The 23,034-nt window shown below is 31.5% G+C and overlaps 1 protein-coding gene across 2 annotated transcripts; it reads right to left on the reverse strand.

Annotated features, from left to right (window-relative positions):
* Positions 1-4,851: 4,851 nt before the first annotated feature.
* LOC123299740 (homogentisate 1,2-dioxygenase) lies at positions 4,852-22,542 on the reverse strand. Of its 2 annotated transcripts, none has more exons than XM_044882067.1 (6): positions 22,450-22,542; positions 14,065-14,331; positions 12,064-12,247; positions 8,798-9,328; positions 6,028-6,209; positions 4,852-4,986 (listed from the first exon to the last, which is right to left on the reverse strand). In XM_044882067.1, the coding sequence occupies exons 1-6, from the start codon at positions 22,462-22,464 to the stop codon at positions 4,852-4,854; spliced, it is 1,314 nt and encodes a 437-aa protein (XP_044738002.1). In that variant the 5' UTR covers positions 22,465-22,542. The 2 variants fall into 2 exon arrangements, with proteins under 2 accessions (XP_044738002.1, XP_044738003.1); XM_044882068.1 differs by lacking the exon at positions 22,450-22,542 and adding an exon at positions 21,891-21,905.
* Positions 22,543-23,034: the final 492 nt, after the last annotated feature.

Here is a 23,034-nt window from a genome sequence, read left to right on the forward strand (position 1 = left end):
AAAGTCTGCAGTCTGCGGGGGCCCTTACTCTTCTTACTTCATCCTTACTAATATTATAAATGCGGAATTAACTCTGTCTGTCTGTCTGTCCATTACGCAATCACGTCTAAACTACTCAACCGATTTAAATGAAACTCGGTACAGAGATAGTCTAGAGCCTGAGAAAGGGCATATACTAAATGCGAAAAACGGTTGTAAGGATTTGAAATAAGGGATGAATGTTTATATATGAATCCATACAATACAATTATAATAATATACTAGCAGATACCCGCCTTTGCTAGGCAATTTAAACTTGAAAAAAAAGATTACCGAAAGCCCTCACTTTTCTTGACCTCACTATCTTGACCCCTTTTTAACCCCGTTAGTTCTGTTAAAGAATGTTTACACAAAATTGGATGTAGTTTGGGCCAAGAAATCACGTTGTTTCATACAAACGTTTTTTCCCGTTTTTCATGTTTCTACGAAATTCAGGACAAAGTGTTTTATATGTGTAGAGCATCAAAGTGACCATTAGAAAGATCTTGAGAAAAATGTAACCTTTTGATGGGTTAGTTTTCTATACCAAATTTGGCAAACAGGTGCAATTCGATGCACTTCAAATACAAATGGGTATATATTTGACCGGCTTGCAACTAACCCGTAGAAACCGCCATGTAAAGTGTTGTAACATATCTAATGTACCTATACTCTTCTTTTGTCCCATGATTTTTGCCATGGCGGGGTCATGAGACATACCAGCAAATTCATCTCAATTCTTCGTCATATGACGCACAATTTCTTTACGAATATCCATTGAGCGTTCTTGTGTGCCGTACAACAAATAAGAAAGTGTACGGAAAAGGCATGCACCATCCCCCATTATTGGCACAATCATCAGGTTTATTAATTTCCCATTGATGTTAACCAACTCTGCGCCCATTTCTTAAAAATAGACACAGATAAATTTTTAAATGTAAGAAAATTGCGAAAAAAAAATATACACTACCTAGTATAGTAATATTTTGTGACGATGTATGGATGCATCAGACTAACTATAACTGCTTACCCATAGATATATATTTAACATATAGGAACATGTCACATTTGAGAGTTAGAATATTTCAGTGTTGTGGTGGTAAATTTTTCTTTAAATTCTGAACTATTTTTTAAAATCCCGATTACATACTGATGCCATGCTTGCCTTTATAGATAATTTAACGGGTTGTATAAATAATTATAACTAATTAAGACCAATTACAGGGGTCAACATTTAATGGCGAAATTTAATGGGTTTTAATTTTTTGGTATAGAACCCTAATTTTTTTAAAATAAAATATAGGCTAATGTAACATGCTGACAATGTAGCATTCTATAGGTGAACGAATTTTTAAAATCGGTTAAGAAGTGTACTCACAAATGAGGGATTTTTATACAAAATTCATCCTCTATTTCACCCCTTAGGGGTAGAATTTCGGAAAATGATTTCTTATCGGGTGCCTACGTCATTAAAAGAACACGCCTTGATCCGTCAGTCAGCCTTGTGCCTTGATCCGTCAGTCAATTAGGACAAAGCATTTTGTATTAAAAGATTAATTAAATAATTAATTATATAAATATATAAATATATTAATTAATTAATATATAATATATATTAATATTAATATATAGTAAAGTAGTGTATCATTACCATGGAAACGATAAGTTGAATTAAATGTAAAAATTTGTAGGGGTATTTTTTATTTTGGTCAATAAAAGTGGTTGAATACTAGTTGATTTAGGTACTTAAATAACTATATATATATATATATATATATATATATATATATATATATATATATATATATATATATATATATATATAAATATATTTGTTTTGCCCTAAAACCTACAAAAAAAAAATATATATATATATTTGTGAATAGGTATCTATTAGAGCTATATGCGACCGAAGCGATCTCCGCTGTCGAAGGCTCCAGCCAGTCCGAAAGTCAGGCCAAAGGCCGAAGGTCAGGCCAAAAGCGGAATGCCAGACCGTGAACACAGTTATTCCAAAGTTTTAAGTTTTCACTTCCGTCGACAAAACTCTTTTATCGGGGGTTTATCAAATTTTATAAAATTTACTAGATACTTCTATTTCTATGCATCCATAATGTACGGCAGCGAAGCGTGGAAGGGTACAGCTAAGAATTTTGCCTAAAGTTGGGTTTCCGCATAAAAATAATAAAATCGACGAAATTGTGAACAAAGGAAGGGTAAGTGACGGCATTGGAAGTGAAGGTTATAATACAATGATCTTTGTATTTAAAATTAAAGTTGCCCAGCGAAGCGGGTACGAACTATAGTTCACAGCTAGGATATTACATATAAATGGCTAACGAGATGTTTGCCAAACTGTATAGTAATTGTAACTGTATAGTAATTATATGAATATATAATAAACATTTATAGCAAAAAATCCATTACGAAATATTGTGTATGCAAATATGCTTTTCTCGAGTACTTTTGATCTAATAAATGTAATTTAAAATATAAAAATTAAATTAAGTGCACTCACTAAGTAAGTAATTAGGTGACGTAAATACCAGAAATGTTTTATAGTGTGGAGTTTTTCAGTTAGTTTCTCTGCCCAACAGTTCTTTTTTTGGAAAGGATGATAAATTATTTTTATTTTTCTACTGCCCATGGTATTAATTACATAGTTTTTTGTAAACTTCCCTGTGTAAGAAGTTATGGCAATGGATCCGATTTTAGAAATCGAAATTTTGAACATATCTTTACGTTTCATGGTTATGACAAGGCACTGACACCAATTTGGAGAAGTATGTGTGTGTGTGTGTGTGTGTGTGTTCGTAGACATTTTTTTCGTCGTTGATATTGCACGAACAAAAAATTATATCGACTTCGTTGAGGTGTCGATCGAAGCGTATTAACGGCCATATGATCCGAAAAGAATTTCATTCACATTCGGTTGAGTCGTTACGAATCGGGCGAGTTAAATTCTTCCCTGACCGATATCGTGCGAACATAAAATGATATCGATTTCGTTGACAACCAACAGTCTAGCGATTGAATGAAGGAAAGGTGGTTATGAGCGTGGTGATATGGTATGACTTCACAACGAGAAGAAACAGAAAGGAACGCATCATATCGTCCGATTAAGGGAAAAGGAAAAACGTGTATACTCTATTTCAACCAACTAGCTCCTTACGAAAAAGATTTAAAAAATCTTTCGGGTCGAAAGATCTTTAAGGAGGGGAGGCATTGTATGAAAATTGAGTTTGGCATACTTGAGTAACTATGGAAAATAATGAACAATGAACCTGGTATCTTAAGCAACTACGTATATGGAAAAGTGTAGTAATAATTGGAGAGCCAGGCCAAAAAAATTCTTCGGCTGACTGATCAGCTCTGTTCTAACATTTAACTGACATTATTGCATTTAATCGAAAGAAAATACGTTTAAAGTTGATCGATAATTGTTGGTCAAAGTCATGGACACAGGAGACTGTCCTCTACTGCCCTTGACTGGCTAAAGCATTTTTCCATAGTTAGCGTGCTTTCTTTCGATGAAATGCAATAATGACATATTTTTAAGTCGCATTTCCTCCGAAAACTGCCGATTTTCGAAAAAATGGTTTATATGAAAAATGTTAGTTTTTTTATGAGGATCAATTTTCTAATTTAAAATGCTATTCTATTTCTTACCGTTTAGGATCTAAATTGGCCAGTAAAGAAATCCGAAGAACTATGTCCAATCTGATGTCACCCATCAAACTCTGCAACTTTTGTTTAAGTTATTTTTTGATTTGTTAACTACAAAAAGAACTATTAGCCATTCCAGATTAAAATGATCTGTATACATACATAACATATATATATATATATATATATAAATTTTAACGATGGCCATTTTTGACATCTATTAGGTAGGATCAGGATCGATGCACATTTGAAGAAATTTTTTCAAAATACCATCATCAGCACAAAAGCAATAGCTCCATTTCCTTCGGCAATTCGATAATAATGTCTATCTTACATTATAAATTAACTAGCGACCCGCCCCGGCTTCGCACGGGTGCAATGCTGATACTAAATACACTACAGAAAAATTGTGAACGTTGTATATAAAAACATAGCGGCCCGCTCTGGCTTCGCACGGGTATAAAATATATAGCCTATGTGATTGAAATCGATCCAGTAGTTTTGATTTATTCATTACTGCCCGTGGCCCGCACGCGTTAAATTTGGAGTAAAACAATCCCCCTTTCCCTCATGAAGATTTCCTGCTATCTTTGGAATATCTAAATTCATACACTACATTTTTAAAAATCGCTTCGAAAATTAGCCATTATTTGTCGTAAAAAGTAAATTGTGGGTTATCCATAAAAAAAGTTATTGTGGGTTATCTGTTTCTGTAGACCTTTTCAATGTGTACAATACTTAGTACATTATTTTGATAAAACTCGTAGGGTCCAGCCTGCGTTTGCAATGTATGCGGAAAAAATGTAATTATTTACGACATCACATTAGAAACCTCAAAAATAGCAGTACTTCTCCACTATTTAATGGATGTTATTATACATATAAATCTTCCTCTTGAATCACTCTATCTATTAAAAAATGCATCAAAATCCGTTGCGTAGTTTCAAAGATTTAAGCATACAAAGGGACATAGGGACAGAGAAAGCGACTTTGTTTTATACTATGTAGTGATTTTGCGATATTTATGTTTTTATTAAAAATAAATAATATGTTTTAAAATAAGCAAGAATTAATCAGGGTCTTTTATTGTACCGAACCTAAATATTTTTACATTATTATTTATTTATTATTATTATTACAGCTTTATTAAAATACATCAACTAGAGATTAAATATTTAAGCTTCTGTTAAAATTTTTCTCTAATGTCTGCCAACATTTATAATATTCTGCATCTAATTTTTGACATATTTCAGCACCCCATTTTGTAACGGCCATACTCAATGAACTCTCAAACATAAACGCCTACAATCAAAAAGAATACAAGCTATTAATAATCAACAATTACCCAAAGGTCGATGTTCAATTTCTTTGATGAAATTAGTACCTATAACTTAGAAAGCTTTAGATGACATTCCATTTCAAATAATTTAAACAAATATATAAATAATTTTTAAAAATTGTGTCTATGTTTTACTTCGGCGAGGAAATTAAGCATTTTAACTTTAAAATTTCTAAAGTGAGATGGATTGGGATGCGGTTTTTATACCATGTGTATATGAAATATACATAGTATATTAAGTTTAGTCCCAAGTTTGTAACGCTTAAAAATATTGATGTTACGAAAAAAAATTTGGTATACGTGTTCATAGAATCATCTAATTAGTCCATTTTCGGTTGTCCGTCCGTCTGTGAACACGATAACTCAAAAACGAAAAAAGATATCAAGCTTTTACAGCGTACTCATGACGTAATATGTTTTATAAGATCAAAATGAATAAAATAAGGTTGGATAGATTCATGAAATATTGCTAACTATTGCGAACATTCGGATTTGCTTACTCCTCCAAAATCTCTTAAAAAAAGCTATGAGTTAATTTGCAACAAGATTAGACATTACAGACACAATAGAAGTGGAGATATTTGCACCTCCAATCAGGGAGTGAAGTTATGGATAATGTGAGGATATTTCCCTTCAGAATGAGAAATATTTGCACCTGGAAGGGAGTCGAAACTAGCTGCCAAATAGCAGTATTAAGAGTATTTTTTTCTAATGGGTCTAAAGGGTCTAATCTTGGATCTTATTGACAGATAGGGTATCGACTAACCTCCCCCCATGATTACATATCCGCAGGAATTTTGAAAAATTTTGTAGTCGTATATATTAACCCTGATAGAAGACAGGTAATCGAAATGTAGATCAAAGCGGTTGATAGACCCATCGCTACCTATCTATCTGCCCATGTTTCCCAATGCAGGTATATCGCAATTTACGATTTACGTACGTGCCCCATTTATAGATAAGTTTATTATTCTCTCTCAAGCTCTAAACGAAAGTGTACATACCATTGTTCCAACAGCAATTTTTTCTGGTTTCAAATTGACTGTTGATGCACCTTTAAAACACGTGGTATCTGGTCCATGAGGAGTCATCATTGAATGTAAACTAGCGCCACCAGCTGTAAAACTATCAGTTTTTGCCTCATATTGACCTTTTATTAAGCCCATAAACTCAGACATACAATTTCCTGAGAAAAAAATGTTCTACTTGAAAAATTTTTTCATCCAAAATGCGATTATTTATTGGGTTTAGGTTAAAAACATAAAAATAATATATCATTGGTCGTGAGTCGTGATAAAACTTGATATTTCAATTTCAAAATACTAATGCGATTATCAGAGATCCACTATTCATGTCATTTTATCCCCTCGTTAGAGCTTCCTATTATATATATATTAAGATTCTTTTTGTTGAGATGGTTATTTTGTTCTTTTAAAATTCTGTGACACCAACAAAGTCTTTCTTTTATCGAAATAATTATGTAAAAAACTATTTTTCTCAATCTTCTAATAATAATTTATTATTACTTATAGGGGCTTTAGAGAGTTAAGAGGATATATATGGCGTAAAATAAAATTTATGGCGTAAAACAGCGCCTCAGAGTGAGGGGCTGGAAACTAAATAAAACCGTTCAACGCATATGTTGTATTCTAGTCACTCATTTGCTGACGCTAGTATACGGGGTGTTCCAAACCACCCGTCCAGGCTGATTATTCTGAATAGTTTTCAAAAAAAATTGAAACGAAAAAACACGTATCAAATATTTTTTGAAACTCTATCTAACCATACCAAAAACACCCTCCACCCTCAACCCCTGTTAGGGGTAGGGGGTGTAACTTGAAAAAATCAAATGGAAACCCCTATTTTTTTCTGCAGATTTGGATTCTTCAGAAGAAAAGACAAACATTTTGTCTAAGAAATTTTTCCCGATTTTCGGTAGATCGCGCTACAATCGACAAAAATCGTTCTTTTAGATTTGGCATAAGAATTGCGCCGTTCAATGACAAAATTCAAAACGAAAAAGTAAAAAAAAAAATAAAAACACAAACACACAGAACCAAAACAAAAACAAAACAAAAGCAACACAAAAGTTAGAAATTCAACGAAAATAAAAGAGAAGCGAAAATGTCGAATTGCAGTAATTGAGGTAAACCACTAGACAATTGGGAGGATGCTAAATAAAGCTCTTAGAAAGAATTAGATATGAATCATTTTAGATTTAATTTTTTTTCAGACTTTCCAAAATAAAAAAAAAACATTTTTACAAAAATAATTTTTCTAAATCATAATAAAATATGAAAAACAAAAACAGAATAGTCTTTTCTTCAAAAAAACAAAAACAAAATTGAAAATAACTATTCTCGACTCAAAAAACTTTTCTCGCCTTCACTTGAACTGCAATTCTAATGCCAAATCTAAAAGAACGATTTTTGTCGATTGTAGCGTGATCTACCGAAAATCGGGAAAAATTTCTTAGACAAAATGTTTGTCTTTTTTTCTGAAGAATCCAAATCTGCAGAAAAAAATAGGGGTTTCCATTTGATTTTTTCAAGTTACACCCCCTACCCCTAACAGGGGTTGAGGGTGGAGGGTGTTTTTGGTATGGTTAGATAGAGTTTCAAAAAATATTTGATACGTGTTTTTTCGTTTCAATTTTTTTTGAAAACTATTCAGAATAATCAGCCTGGACGGGTGGTTTGGAACACCCCGTATATTTCAAATTCAACTTCATATTCAGATCAATTTCAACACATGGGATCCTCTATCTTCAGGCACTTCACCCACTTTCATCACACAATTAATTCGCACAAACATATACAGTATGTCGCATTTAAGATGAAGACACTCTCACACTTTCGTTATTTTAGGAATATCGATTTGAAAATTTGTACCGTAATACAGGGGGGTGGGTCACATTTTTTAAGATATGTAACCGAAATCAGAACATTAAACTAAGCCTACTAAAAATTGACAAATAGGACAAATTCTTAAAATTTTGCCTAGCGCCAGAGATGGTTAGAGATATCGAAAAAGATTAATAGAAAAAGTTGCTTAGAATATTTTTTTATACCCATACACCGATTATCATCACATGAAATTTGTCATGAAAATCGGTATATGGGCATAAAAAAATATTCTAAGCAACTTTTTATAATAATTTTTTTCGATATCTCTAACCATCTCTGGCGCTAGACAAAATTAAAAGAATTTGCCCTATTTGTCGATTTGTAGTAGGCTGAGTTTAAGGTTAAGGTTTCGGTTACATATCTTAAAAAATGAGACCCATCCCGCGGTATGACTGTGCAAATTTTCAAATCGATATTTCTATAAATGACGAAAGTGTGAGGGTGTCTTCATCTTAAATGCAGGTACACAAAGCTTTAAAAATCACTAAACATGAAATAGTTATTTTAAAGGGAGTGGAACATGTTGATTGCAGAAATAATGTTCCCAAAAGGCGCTCCATTTATATTTACTCAGTTTGCATATAAAATTCCAGAACTCTACCGAATTTGGAGGAAGTGTAGAAGTGCGCAAGGCTTAAATACCCCTGAATTTGTAAATCAACGGCGAAAAAAGAGTTGGCAAATGCAAGTACTAATTTTAAATCCTCTTTCTCTTCTTGGAGAGACTGTAAAGTTGTACAAAATCTTAAAGCCATGAAAAAACTTGACATTTCGATATAAAGAAGGAGGAAGATGACGCTAATCGGATAAAAACTCTTAATGACATCGAAATCAGTAAAAAAATTAGGAAATGTATAATCAAACTTACTGTGATAGTATGGTGGTCTAAATGTGTGTTCTTGAACTGACCATCTTGGTGGAAATATTACAAAATCAGCAATGGCAGTTCCTGGTTTTGTTGATGGGCACGTAAGTACCGTGAATATTGACGGGTCACAATGATCATATGATACAGAATTGATAACATTAAAATGTTCCAAACAATATTTATATGGAACATAATTTCCATGCCATGCCACAACGTCAAATGGGCTATGATTTTGTGTGGCCACAAATAAATGGCCTTGAAATTTAGAATAGATTTCAAATTGTGTTTCATTATCTTCAAACCAGGCTGTGGGCATTAAAAAATCACGCGGATTTGCTAAACCATTTGCTCCAATTGGTCCTAAATCAGGTAATCGAAAGTGATTATCAAATACTTCGAGTATGTAACCACGTGATGGCTCTGTAATATCGACAGAAAATTTGATTCCTTGTTGTATAACACATATTTCATTTTGTTTGACGTCCATTTTTCCAAATTCTGTGGTAATGTGTAAATCACCTTTTTGTGGAACTGTAACACAAAAATTATAATAACAAGCAATTATTTATTTAGTATTTCAGGGTTTGACAAAAGTTTAGTATACGGCACACGAAGTTGTTGCAGTAAAGTGTCATAACAGCTTTCGCCTGTTAGTTTTGTTTTAAGTGACGATCCAGGAGGACATAATCGAAATAATGCCTTCCTATCTTCATACTCAAAAAAACGGGTAATTATGCAGGATAATATTTACTCAAAAATGGGTCATAACGCAGCAGAATGCTCATACAATCCATTTTTTCAATATTTCTTTCGTACAAATTAAATGCCAAAAAGTGCCAATAAAAAGTCACAACATTTTTATTAATTAAAAGTCACTTTCAATCAGTTTGCATAAAAATTTTTAGAACTTTAGAATTTGGAGAAATCGCGTAGGGTCTGCAATTTTTAGAAAAAAGAAGGAAAGGGTTTTGGAAGTCGCTACTCCTAAAAAGCTTTTTTCGGTACTAACTAAATTCAAATATAAATATTCAATGCTTTTTTCGTATTTAAATTGAAAGAAATCGGAATATTGAAAAAAAGGTGCCAATAATGTCACAAATCACTTTATAAGCCCGCCTTCATTTATTAAGAAACTTTTTGTAGCGTGTTCATAGGACCCCAAAGAACATTAGTCCAACTTAACCTAATCATAGAGGCGCATAGAGCTCCGTGGGGGGAGCGTGTAGCCCGAAATTTTGTTTAATTGCTTATTTTGGCTAGTAGGTATTTTAGGTCAATGAATGGGAATCCACTGATTCTGTCTCGTCTTCTAAAAATCGGGCCATTTTGACTGGAAATTCCACTTTTTGGCACAAAAACGAGAAAACGAGAACCTAAGTATTTTTTATTGTCCAAACTCCTCTGCTCTAGGAGGTATTTTTCGTTGCTGATTACGAATACGATGTCAGATTCTACGGATTCTGTCTCGTATTACGAAAATAGTGCCGATTTTGGCCAAGAATTTCACTTTTTTGACACAAAAACGGCAAAAATCACACACACAATTTTCATGTTCAGAAAAAAATATTTAATTAGTAGTTACTGCTTAAAAGACGTGATAGTGAAAAAAATACCCTCTAGAGCAGAGTTCGGGCGATAAATACTTTGCCGTTTTTGTGCCAAAAATGTGAAATTTCTGGTCAAATATGGCACGATTTTCTGAGACGGATGACAGAAGCGTGGCAGAATCCGTGTAATCAGACATCGGGTTTGTATTCAGTGGCCAAAAATACCTTCTAGGTGACAATTTTCACCCAAAAGAGGCATTTAAAAAAATTTTGGGCTACATGTACCCCCCGCTGGTGCCCTATACTCTCCTATGACTAGATTAAGTTGGCTGAATGTTCCTAGGGTTCCTATAAATATGTTTTCCAACTTTTCCAATGCATCCCGGCTTATAACTGAATTATTTAAATTATTTAAGAAACAAATCTTTTTACCATGTATGAAATATATCAAGGTATACTAAGTCTAGTCCCAAGTTAGAGCGCTTAAAAATATCGATGCTACGAATAAAATTTTGGTAAATGTGTTCATAAAATCACTTTATTAGTCCATTTACGGTTATCCGTCTGTGGACTCGATATCTTAAAAACGAAAAGATCAAGCTGAAATTTTAATAGCGTGCTTAGGACGTAAAATGTGAAATAGACTGCGTAACTGAGCAATGTAGGTCAAGTGGGTCTTGTAAACCGTTAACCGTTAACATCACTGTTTACCCGTGAAGGCGGAAATTAGGTATGCAATTGGGTATGCAAACTATGTATATATGTATGTATTGTATTGTATCAAGCTTACCTCCACTCTCACCCCTCCCCCCCCCCATATCCCCTTGCGAAGGGGTTATAGTTTTGCAATGTACTCGTCATGAACTTTTATTTGATATCCCACTTGAGTATATTTGAAAATATTAGATTATTCACCCCCACTTTCTGGCTCCACCTTTCCACCCCCCGAAGGTTAAAAGTAGATAAAACAATCCTTGAACCTGATTGTATATCTAATTAATAGTTGAGCTTAATCGATGCATAACTTTTTAAGTTTTTGAAACACACCCTTTCAATCCCTATTCCTACCCCTTACTCTACTACATTATGCATGTATTATACATACAAACCTTCTTCTTTAATCACTCTATCTATTAAAAAAACCGAATCAAAATCCTTTGCGTAGTTTTAAAGATCTAAGCATACATAGGGATTCGTGATAGACAGAGAGTTTGTTTATAGCAGATAATGTGTTCCCTGAGGAAGTGACAAAAAAGGTACTCTTATTACACTGTGTGTAAGAATGGCTATCTTTCTTTACTAACATGATGTAAAATAACAAACGATTGCGTAATGAACACTGCTTATTCATAGTATTTCAACATTTAACTCAGTTAATTGCTTGTTTTCACTTGTTTGTATATAACAACTAAAATAAAATTTGAATATGTATCCACCCAAAAAATCGTGATCAGTAGCTCAAAATACTTACATATAAAAAATTTGGGTGAGTTACTCAAAATAAAAATAGACAGTGGGCTCTTCTTTGTTTCAGTATTACAGTTATCATCATTGATAAATGAAATAATGATACCAAAAATCTGTTTGATTATTCAGAGATTATATATGAAAGGTGTTATTGCACTTTATAGAAACAACTGGCAACATAAGTTATTCTAAGCTTCAGTGACTCCTCTAAAAATCTATCAGATAGCAGCTTGCCTAAAAAGAGTTACATACCAATTAAAAAATCACCATCGGAATTATAAAAACATGAATTTGACATTGAAATATTGCAACTATAAATATGAATAGCTACGCCATGTCTAGTTTTTGGATCACCTGCTCCACAAACTGTACTTAAACCACTAACAAAATCTATTTGGGTATTATCATCTGGTAAATCAAATGGTTTCCAACGCATCTAAAAATACAATAAAAGTTGACCAGTTAAAAAAAAATTAAGTGATACATTTTTACATAAAATACGGTCTAACCAATGTTAGTGTTGTCGATGAAGCAGAAAACATAATTTTATCTAACATGCTCTGATTTTTGGACAGGACTACATGCAAATTTTTTTTAATTTGTCAGCGGTTAGGAGATTTCATACTAAAATCATTATTACTATAACATGTGTGTTTGTACCATCTAGGCATATACATATCTGTAGTATGACAAAATACATCCGTTTAATAATGAATCTAAGCGAGAGGTATTATATACGTGTATTGAACATTAGTTGGAAGACGCTTGGAGATTGGGAGTTTTTTAGTTGCAGACAACTAGTAAGTATGCAACAAAACTCCCACTCTCTGCATGCATACAACAGAAGATCTGTGGTATCGTATCTGTAGTCTTACAACACATGTATATAATACCTCTCGCTTAGATGCATTACTAAACGGATGTATTCTGTCATACTTGTGATATTTATATGTCTAGATGGTATAATACACTAATCATTTTAGGCGAAAAATGTGTAAAATGAGGAATTTTTTTTTTACCTCAACCAAGTTTTTAAAAAATGTTCTGGAAGGTGTATAGATTAAAATCTAACTTCGTGCTGCTAGAAACTTTTGCTATTGCTATTGGCCAAATAGGAAAATTATTGGAATCCATTTCTGAGGTGATTTTTGAAAGTTTTAAAATATTTAACAAAATGGATTTGCAAGTATACTCAGGGGTTTTCGGGACTATCGATTATGATTCCGTAGGTCAGAATTCCAATATACTCCCCCTCCTGGCGTAGTTCATCCACTGCTGGTTCAAAACAGTAACGTTCTGAAAATATTCAACAAAATGGGCTAGAAGGGCTTTTAGGGATCACTGATCACGATTCTGAAGCCAGAATTCCGATATACTGCTTCCCTCCTGGGGTAATTCACCCCTACTGGTTCAAAACAGAAATACTCTTTAAATATCAAAAAAATATGCTAAAAATTATACTCGGGGATTTTTTGGTCCCCTGATCACGATTCCGAATTCTGATATACTCCTCTCCCTCTGACATAATTCATAATTTTGTCAAAGTTTATAGAATTATGATTTCGGTATCGCGATCAGCGACCCCAAAAACCCCTAGTTAAATTTTTTTGGCCAATTTTTTTAAATATTTATAGAACATGGCTGTGGCAGGAAGGGATAGTATCGGGATTCAGACTTCGGAATCACGATCAGCAACCCCGAAACCCATCGAGTATACTTTTTTGACCAATTTTGTTGAATATATACAGAATATTGTTGTTTTGTGCCTGCGGAATCGAATTGCCTCTGAGTATACCTTTTTGGTCCATTTTTCGAATATTTAGAAAATATTGCTGGTTTTTACCAATAGAGGGCGAATTACTCCAAGAGGGAGTAATATATCGGAATTCTGACTTCGAAATCGTAAATCGTTTAATACGTAAAAAATCACCTCAGAAATGGATTCCTATTGCCTATTTGGCCAATAGCAATGCTCAAACTTTCCAGCGACACCAAGATAGATGTAGATTTTGATGTCTTTATTTTATATAAAAAAATGACCCGATAGGTGGAGGTACAAAAAAAAAATCCCATTTAAGTTAGAATGAAGTTTTGAATCAGGTCAGGTAATTGGTATCCACTGTGAATCATGTCGATTAATGGCTTCGGTTCAAAATAAAAATTATAAATTCAATTGATAATCGCAAATACGAATACGTAATTTAAACGATTGTAAGATTTATCCTCGTAATATAAAAATCAACCAAAACTAACTTGATTTGGATCTGGATATTGTTCGTTCCAATTATTTGTTAAATTACGATGATTGACTGGTTTATAGGGTTGATGCATTACTGATGGTCGGATTCGATATAACCATGACCGCTGATTTTCATTTCGAGGCGCAGTAAATGCTGTTCCAGATAATTGTTCTGCATATAAACCATAAGGGCATTGCTGTGGACTGTTTTGATTTTTAGGTAATGCGTTTGGATAATCTGGATGTTCGGACTGTAGTTCTGACCCAAAGCCTGATAAGTACTGAAAACAAAAACATTAATTGAATAAATAAAAGTCTTGGTTGATATATGTACTATTGTCAAATAATAAAATATATCAAAGTTTCAAAGAATTCACATGTGAGTGTTATAATTGTATCTAATCCTAATTTTTCGAAATATGTTTTAGAAAACTTTTTTTGATTTTTTTCATAAATTTTCATAAAGCTCGCATGTTGAAACTACCTACAAATTTTCATCTTTCTATTTTTATATTTTTGGAGAAAATGGACACCAAAGTTTTGCCTTAATTTGCCCCTGCATGAGAAAACAATGATGTTTACGAAAAAATTTTTCAAACAATGTTTATTTCGGTATAAGAAACATTTTTTACATTTAAACTTTTGTTCTATCTTGTACGGTTTACCATATAAGCAAAACTCACAATTTTTGTATTTCTCAAATTTTTCAAGTATCATTTCCCAAAAACTATTAAGACATACGGAACTGTGGATTGGCTTCAATTGTTTCAAATTTAGTATACTTTCAAAATGATAGTGTCAACTAATGTCAAAAGCTCATAGTTTTTGATTTAAGCTGCAAAAACTGAAAAAGTAAAAAATTTGGCAGTTTTTCACGTATTACGCAGGAGCACAACTTTTTTTTTGCTTGCAAAACGTGGTTTCACACTCTCCTAAGGGGTCCAAATAGCACACCAAAAAAGTAGCTTTACATCGCGTTTTGTGATTTTAACACTTTTTTTTTTTTTTTTTTTTTAAGATTTTACTGGCGTTACGGTATTTATAAAATTAATCGGCTTAAGTCGTCGGCGAGTACTGCTCGCTGTCCTACCGTTAGTTGTACTTCTTGAGTAGTTGAGAAATTGAGTATGTATTAGTTACTAAAATAAGTACCCGTTATAATCGTATCGTTACGTTACTCATTAAGTACTTTGTTACATGTTACCTAATAAAATTTCAATTGTTAAAATTGTATGTCAGTTGTGGTTCAACTGTAGGTATATAAGTCAAAGTGTATTCGTTGTGTGCGTAGTCATGGTAGGGGACAATAAAATCGATGCCAGCGCTTTAAGTGAAAAATTTTGGAGTTAAAGGGGGCTGTTATGACTAATTTGCAATTCTTTACATGTTAATATAATAGAAATGTCAAATTAAAATTATTGAAAAACACGAATTAATTAAAATTAATGCATTAAAAATTGTGAAAATAAGAAATTAAGTTGAACAAATATTATTTTTCAAATGTAAATTATCATAATTATTTATTTAAATTTGTGAGACAAGAATATTAAATTTTAAATGTAAGTCTTTAATGCAATCCATACAATTATATATGCATCCATACAATTCCATAATTAAAGTAGTGTATCGTTACCATGGAAACGAAACTCACGCACGGAGCGAATACATTTTAAATAAAATAATTTTAGTAACGAGATAAATTCGTGAAAAACGTTTCAGTACTTGGTACTAGATAGCGTACCCGTTACTCAGTACTCGGTACATACCATAGAGGTAATAACCTAGAGGTTTAAAGTTGTTGGAAACGGAATAAATGAATTCTTGACCGCTGAAAAAGAGATCAACAAAAGGGCGCTCTTCCCTCTTTGTCTCGCAGCCTGTTACCGTGCAAGTATTTTGAATTATTGTATAAACACATACAAAAATCAGCCAGCTTTAATTTACTGCATATGACTTTCATTGAAGAAATTAATTAGAATAACCTTTTTTGAATATTTTTGTTCCTATAAATATGAAAATTTTGAAAATATTATTATTTCTATAATATTTAAAATATACTTAACCTAAAATATCACAAAGCCTCTTAAAAAAAGTCAGTCATCGAAAAAATGGTCAGTCGTTGCTTTCTTTGTGGTACTAAAACAGCAAATTCGATAACGCTTGAGAAGGAAAAACTATAAATTTTTCCGATATGCATCAATACACACTAGCACAATGCATTGAAATAGTGAAAATTCATTACAAAAATTCTCAAACAAAATTATTCTCAGTGATGAGGTTCATTTCCAACTCTCCGGGTACGTGAATAAGCACATCTGTCGAATCTGGGGGTCATACACATCGAGTGATAGTTTGTTGCCGTTTTTGGAGTGGCGGTCTTATGGCCATATTTTATCGAAAATGATGCTCGTACGACCGTTTTAGTGAATGGATTGCGTTACCGAACGATGTTGTTTTATTTGGAAACGAAAATATTTTGACAACATATAACATTGACGCATAATTGACAACAGCTATATGCGCCTCTTTTTTTGCTCTTTCTCAATAACCGTTTGGATGTCCACTTTACGGCTCTATGTTATTGCCTCTATGGCACATACGGTTTGCTACAGCTCTAGTTAGTTGTCTGCGAGACCTTTGGCAAGGGCCACCGCACGCGCCACCGTAGTGATTTCAATACGTTTCTATTTTTCACTTTATAATTGGTGTATGCCAAGTTTTTCAGTTATAGAAAATCATTTTTTTCTGTTGAAGAAAAAGAGGAAATTTTTCTGTTTACCCGGTTAATTTTTCGTTAAACAGCGGCTTATTATGAGCTTATTTTCAATTGAATTGGGAAAAGTTGCTTTGCTAAGTTGCCTGTCAAGGGGGGGGGTTTATAAATAAGACCACCTATAACAATGACGGGGGGGAAGAAATTTGTGTGACATAACATCTAAATATTATACGAACCTCTCTATATTTAGTAGTTTTATTAATAATAAAATTTATGAGAACTACTCTCCGAGATAATGTGTATTTGTCTGTTAAAAAAAATTATTTTTAACAATTTTCCAAGTTTTTAGTAGGCAACCATAAAAGTATTATTTATTTTATGACTGTTGTTGCCTTGTTTATAAAAAAATACTTTAATTTTTTTATTTCTTTGGATGGAAATTTAAATATACTTAAAAAATATTACGACACAATAATTACACAGAATTTTGGTTTTAGACATTATGTTGGCATAAAAATGGGTGTTTTTTTTAAGCCACAGCGTTGTAGGTCATATATGTTATTATTATACAGTGTGTCGTAGATGAAGACACCGTCACACTTTCTTCATTTATAAGGATATCGATTTGAAAATTTGCACAGTCATACAAGGTGGGGGTTACATTTTTTAAGATAGTTAACAGAAACCTGAACCTTAAACTCAGCCTACTATAAATTGACAAATAGGGCAAATTCTTAAAGTTTTGCCTAGCGCCAGAGATCGTTAGAGATATCGAAAAAGATTATTAGAAAAAGTTTCTTAGAATATTTTTTTATCCCATATACCGATTTTCATGACCAAATTCGCATTTTGAATTTTTCATTATTTTGGTCTTTATTCAAAATTATTACAAGATTATTTTTTAATTTTATAACTATGGAAGGTAAAAACTGGACAAATTGATAATTTAATAGTGTTATGTATTCAAATATTTCAATAAACTTGTAATAATTTTGAGGGCAGACCAAAATAATGTAAAAACATTCTAAGCAACTTTTTCTAATAATTTGTTTCGATATCTTTAACAATCTCTGGCGCTAGGTAAAATTTTCAGACTTTGTCCTATTTGACAATTTGTATTAGGCTGAGGTTAAGGTTCAGGTTTCGGTTAAATATCTTAAAAAATGTGATCCATCCCTCGGTATGACTGTGCAAATTTTCAAATCGATATTCCTAAAATGACGAAAGTGTGAGGGTGTCTTCATCTTAAATGCGACACACTGTATACAGTTTTAAGTAAAAAGGGAATATATTAATTATAAATTTCGCTGCACTGTGTTACATATTGTTTTTATATGTAAGATATAAGTTAATAAATTCTGATATATTTATTAAGAGAATAAATAATATTTCTCGAAGATAAACGAGGATTTAAGTTTGTAAATAATTAAAAAAACTAATTTTTATTTTTTTGCAATGTACACTTTTATTTAACATACAGGATGTCTACTTAAGTTGGCTACATATTATAGCAAACTTGTTTATTATAAGTTTTACGAAAAAAACTTACTTTTTATAAAAATCTCTGCTTTCGAAATAATATAACATTCAGCTATTCAGTCTTGACATCGACTATACAGGGTATCATAAAATTTAAAAAGCTCGATAGGAATGTCAATGGTCGTTTAGAAATGTGGACCATTTAGAAAACATAATAAGGGACTCCCGAGATATGGAGGAGTGTATTTAACGAATTTTCTAAAAGAACAATTACATGTGTGGAACGCGAAGGTGGATACGTGGAGGCAAAAACGAATTGAAGAAAACTGCTTTTACTTATGTCAACAATAATAATAGAGAATATTCATGTATTTTTTTATATTTTTAATTCATTGTTTACACCGTTATAACAAAGTAAAAAATATAAATACTGCTTAAAAATGCTGTATTTAAGTGTAAAAAATATTTAAAATACATTATAATTTTGAGATATTTAAACGCAGTTTTTTCGCGCTCTCTGTAGATGACGTATAAGTACGTGATCTGTCAATTGGTGACAGTTCAATGTATAATTTACACTTTAAAAAAATGAATTTACAATACAGAATTTACATTCGTTTTTATTAAGTTTTCTAATAAAAAGCCATAGAATAATAGAAATCAATGTAATACCATACAAAATGTAAGTAATTAATATCATACAGTATTTGACAAGACAACAGAGAACAAATTTGAATTTCCTGTTTTAGAAATTTTGAATTTTCCTCACTGACTTGTACTTTTATTAATTAATTTTAAGTAATTAATTACTAAAATAATGGTTTAGTTGAAATGTCCAGCCAATACAGTTACGGAATAAAAATATTGGAACCAAATTTAAATTTCATGAATAATCCCTATTGTGACGTCATATATGAAAAATAAATGTTCTGTATGAATGTTATGACTGGTTAATTTGGATAACAGATGGCGTATTTTATAAGTAGAATTTACAAAATTTAATATAAAATTGAAGTGGTCAAAACATTATCGTCGTTAATAATTCCTAAACATCAATTTGTTTTTGCTCCAAGGTATTCACCTTCGTGTACCCTACATGTAATTGTTCTTTTACAAAATTGTTTAAATACACTCCTACATATCTCGGGAACCGTGAATTGAACCGTTTCCCTTATTATCTGTTCAAAATGGTTTACTTTTCTAAACGACCATTAACATTCCTATCGAACTTTCTCAATTTTTGGCAACCTGTACATTCGATGACAAACAGTGGTGGATTTACACTAGGGGCAGTCGGGGCTAGTGCCCAGGGCGGCAAATTTTCTAGGGCGGCAAAATTTGGAAAGTGAAAAAATATTTTCAATACAATATGTAATTAACTAATTCTTTTAAATAAACATTTTATTTTTCAAATTTTGTATATTATAATATAGGAAATTTAAGTGAAAACTATTAAAATAGTTTATTTAATTTATTTCCATAAAGGTTTGCAAAAATAAAATTTGATATTTTTATTTTCTGGAATTGATAAATTCCAGAAATATAGTTTTTTTGAAGAATTAAAAATATTTTCAAATTATCTATGTCTTTTTGATAACAGAAACTTTAATTGATCAATGAATTTTCCTAAAATTGGAGAATTATCCAATAACACTAATTAATTTAAATTTAAAAGAACAATAATAAATAATATGTAATACATAATAAATTTTCTGCAATTAATTAGTTATTCTAATTTTTTTAAATAAGGTATCAAAACTATAAAATAAAATTTCAGTCATAAGGCGGCATTTTCTTCAGCGCCCCAGGGCGGCAGAAATTTAAATCCGGCCCTGATGACAAACCTTATAATAAACAAGTTTTCTATATGTAGCCAACTTAACATCCTGTATATTGTTATATTTAATATATATTGTGACAAATGTTTCTTTTTATTCAATAAAAAAAGTTCCAACGAATATTTCAGAAATTATCAATTCCAAACTCTTATTTATTTTGTTTTTGGCTATAAAGTTTATTTTTTCGCGCACACGTACAATTTAATATCAAACGATACAGACTATTGTTTGTACAGATATCTGTACAGACTGAAAGTCTGAGTAAAAATGTCCATGTAAATATGATGACGAAATGTATGTGCAGACTTATCATTAGTACTCAGACTTCTTTAACTCAGACTTTATTATCATACCGACTTTTGTTTGCACTGATTTGTTGCGCAGACAAAATTCTATAGAAGTCTGTGTGAAGTTGGTATCGTGTGAACCCACCATTTAACCTATACTTTTTTCTTTCCTTCTTTCTTCTCTTTAACTTGATGTTTATTTTATACAAACGCGATTTTTCGAAAAGCGACTTTTCGTTCTCAAGATATTAGTGTTTTTTAAACAATCACTTTTTATTCGACTGTTAGCACTGTTGCAAAAATATAAAAAAATTGGTTTTTTTACATTACTCAAGTTTATCCCTGGAAAGATTTATGTTCCTTAATTATAATAATTTAAAATAACACACAAAACCCAATTTTTTTTCAAACCTTGCGAAAATTGATACCGTATGATATTCCGTAGCCTTGGAATGTGAGTGAATCTAATTTTCTGTTTTTTGAGTTTTAATAATTTTTTTATTTGTGTGTTGTAGGCCCTCAAGTATTTTTTTGGCATCATGTTCTTTTGACTTCTTTTATTTTTTCATTCTTTATTTCAAACAAATTAGATTTTTCATTCTTAACCCGTCAACACTCGAATCAACCGTTCGGAAAATCTTAAGTCGCGTGGCGCGTTTTGCACATGCGTAAAATATTTGCCGCGTTAAATATTCGTAATTTATTTTTAATGCACTAGCTAATTAAAAATAGTACCTAGAAAGGTACGAGAAACTTTGTTTTCATTATAACTTCGTTAATTTTTATGCAAATGACTTGAAACTTTTCTAATTTTCATGGTTTTTTAATGTATTTAAAAAAGTGTACGATAAATTTTCTTTAAAAAACTGCAAATTTTTCAGTTATTTGACGTTAAATACCCCGAATTTCAATCGTTAATAACTCGGAAAGTATTGGCTTTTTAAAATATGCTTAAATGAATTTTTGTTTGTTTAAAATTCATCTTTTTATCGATTCATGATGTCATTCTCGGACCACCCACTGAGAAGAGGTGGCTCCCACCCCGTGGGCAAGATTGCACAGATTTGTTTTTAACTTCTTTAAGTAAGGTTTAAACAATGTAGTCGAGCAGTTTTTATTAATATTTATTGGCTGGCCCTGGATTCCCAAATTTTGAGTTATTTATACCTTATGAATCTCTGGTAACCTGTTAACCTTATAGTTTGATTACGTGATTATTGAATGACGTTTAAGAGTGAAAATATTAGAGCAGAGACATAATCTAAATAATTAAATTCATTTTAACTAATTTAACCATATTTCTATTACAAGTTTTTTTTAATTTACAGATTACGACTTATATTAAACTAACGAAAGTGGACGAACAGAACCGAAAATTTACGAAGATATTTTTCTGCTTACACCTTTTATATTTATAACTTTTTCAGACGAGGATTTTTACACTTTCCTGCTGAGTTTGCAGGCAGTAGCCCTGGCCTACATGTAGGATATCACAATTCGCCTTGAGTAAGTGTCGACACTGCCAAATCTGCCATTCAAATGAAATAATACAAATTCTGAGAGTATACTCAAATTCTTTATTAATGAAATAATTTTTATTATAAGCAGCGATTTATGCTTATATTCGGGCCCTGGAATAAAATAGTGAATTTTTATGTTTTTACTATGTTAACTTTTAATTTTGTTAACTTTAATTTCATAAAAGACGTCAACACCATCAAGTGGTTTAAAGAAGAACTTGAAAAATTATTAATCGTCAACCATATTTCAGCTTCGAGATCAGTTCCATTCGATTCAGTGTAAAACAATGATTAAAAAAAATCTTAAGGCCAACAATTTCCCCAATTGAATGACTTTATTTTAATTTTTGATATAATTTGTAAATTGCTGATGCAACGACCACACGACCACAATTCAGGGTCGAGAAATAATAATATTTGATATAATTTGTAAATTAATGGATCCTTCAATTAATGGATTCAACGTCCCAAAAAATATTAAAATTCAAAAATTCACCATTTAATTCCAATGTTGGTACTGGCTTATTTATATTAAAAAATAACAATTTAAAAAACTTACTTTTAGTTCCTCCATAACACAAAACTATTTAATTGTTGAAGTAACTATAAAAATATGATACAATGTTTGTTGTTGAAATTGTTTTAAATAAATATAATCAAATGATTTTTAAATATTTTATTAATATTAAAAAATATTTAAAAAAATCTTTATTATTTAATAAATATGCAAAATAGGTATCTTATTTTTCTCATAAATTTTATTTTATAAAACAAGTTTTTATCTCATTTAAAATTCTTGTTGTTTTAATGATATTATTTTATTTTTGTATGGAATGGTTTTAGTAATTTGTTGTTTATGATATTTAACTTTTCAGTTGTTTACAACAAATGAAAAGATTAATGTATTTTAAAAATTATTATTTACAGTTGTAAAAAAAATTATTTACATTTTATCAAAATACATAAACAGTTTTTGGAATGCAATGAAAATTATTTTCAACAAGTACAACTTCGATTTTAATGATAACGTCGCCCTATTATATCAGTTGGTTGTGGCGTAACCAATTCCGTCCGCGGTATGCTTATGGTAGCGGGTTCGATTCCGGCCGTCGCAATAAAATTAATTTAATTAATAGTTGTGATG

The sequence above is a fragment of the Chrysoperla carnea genome, chromosome 5 (genome assembly GCF_905475395.1).
Source record: "Chrysoperla carnea chromosome 5, inChrCarn1.1, whole genome shotgun sequence".
NCBI classification, from domain to species: domain Eukaryota; kingdom Metazoa; phylum Arthropoda; class Insecta; order Neuroptera; family Chrysopidae; genus Chrysoperla; species Chrysoperla carnea.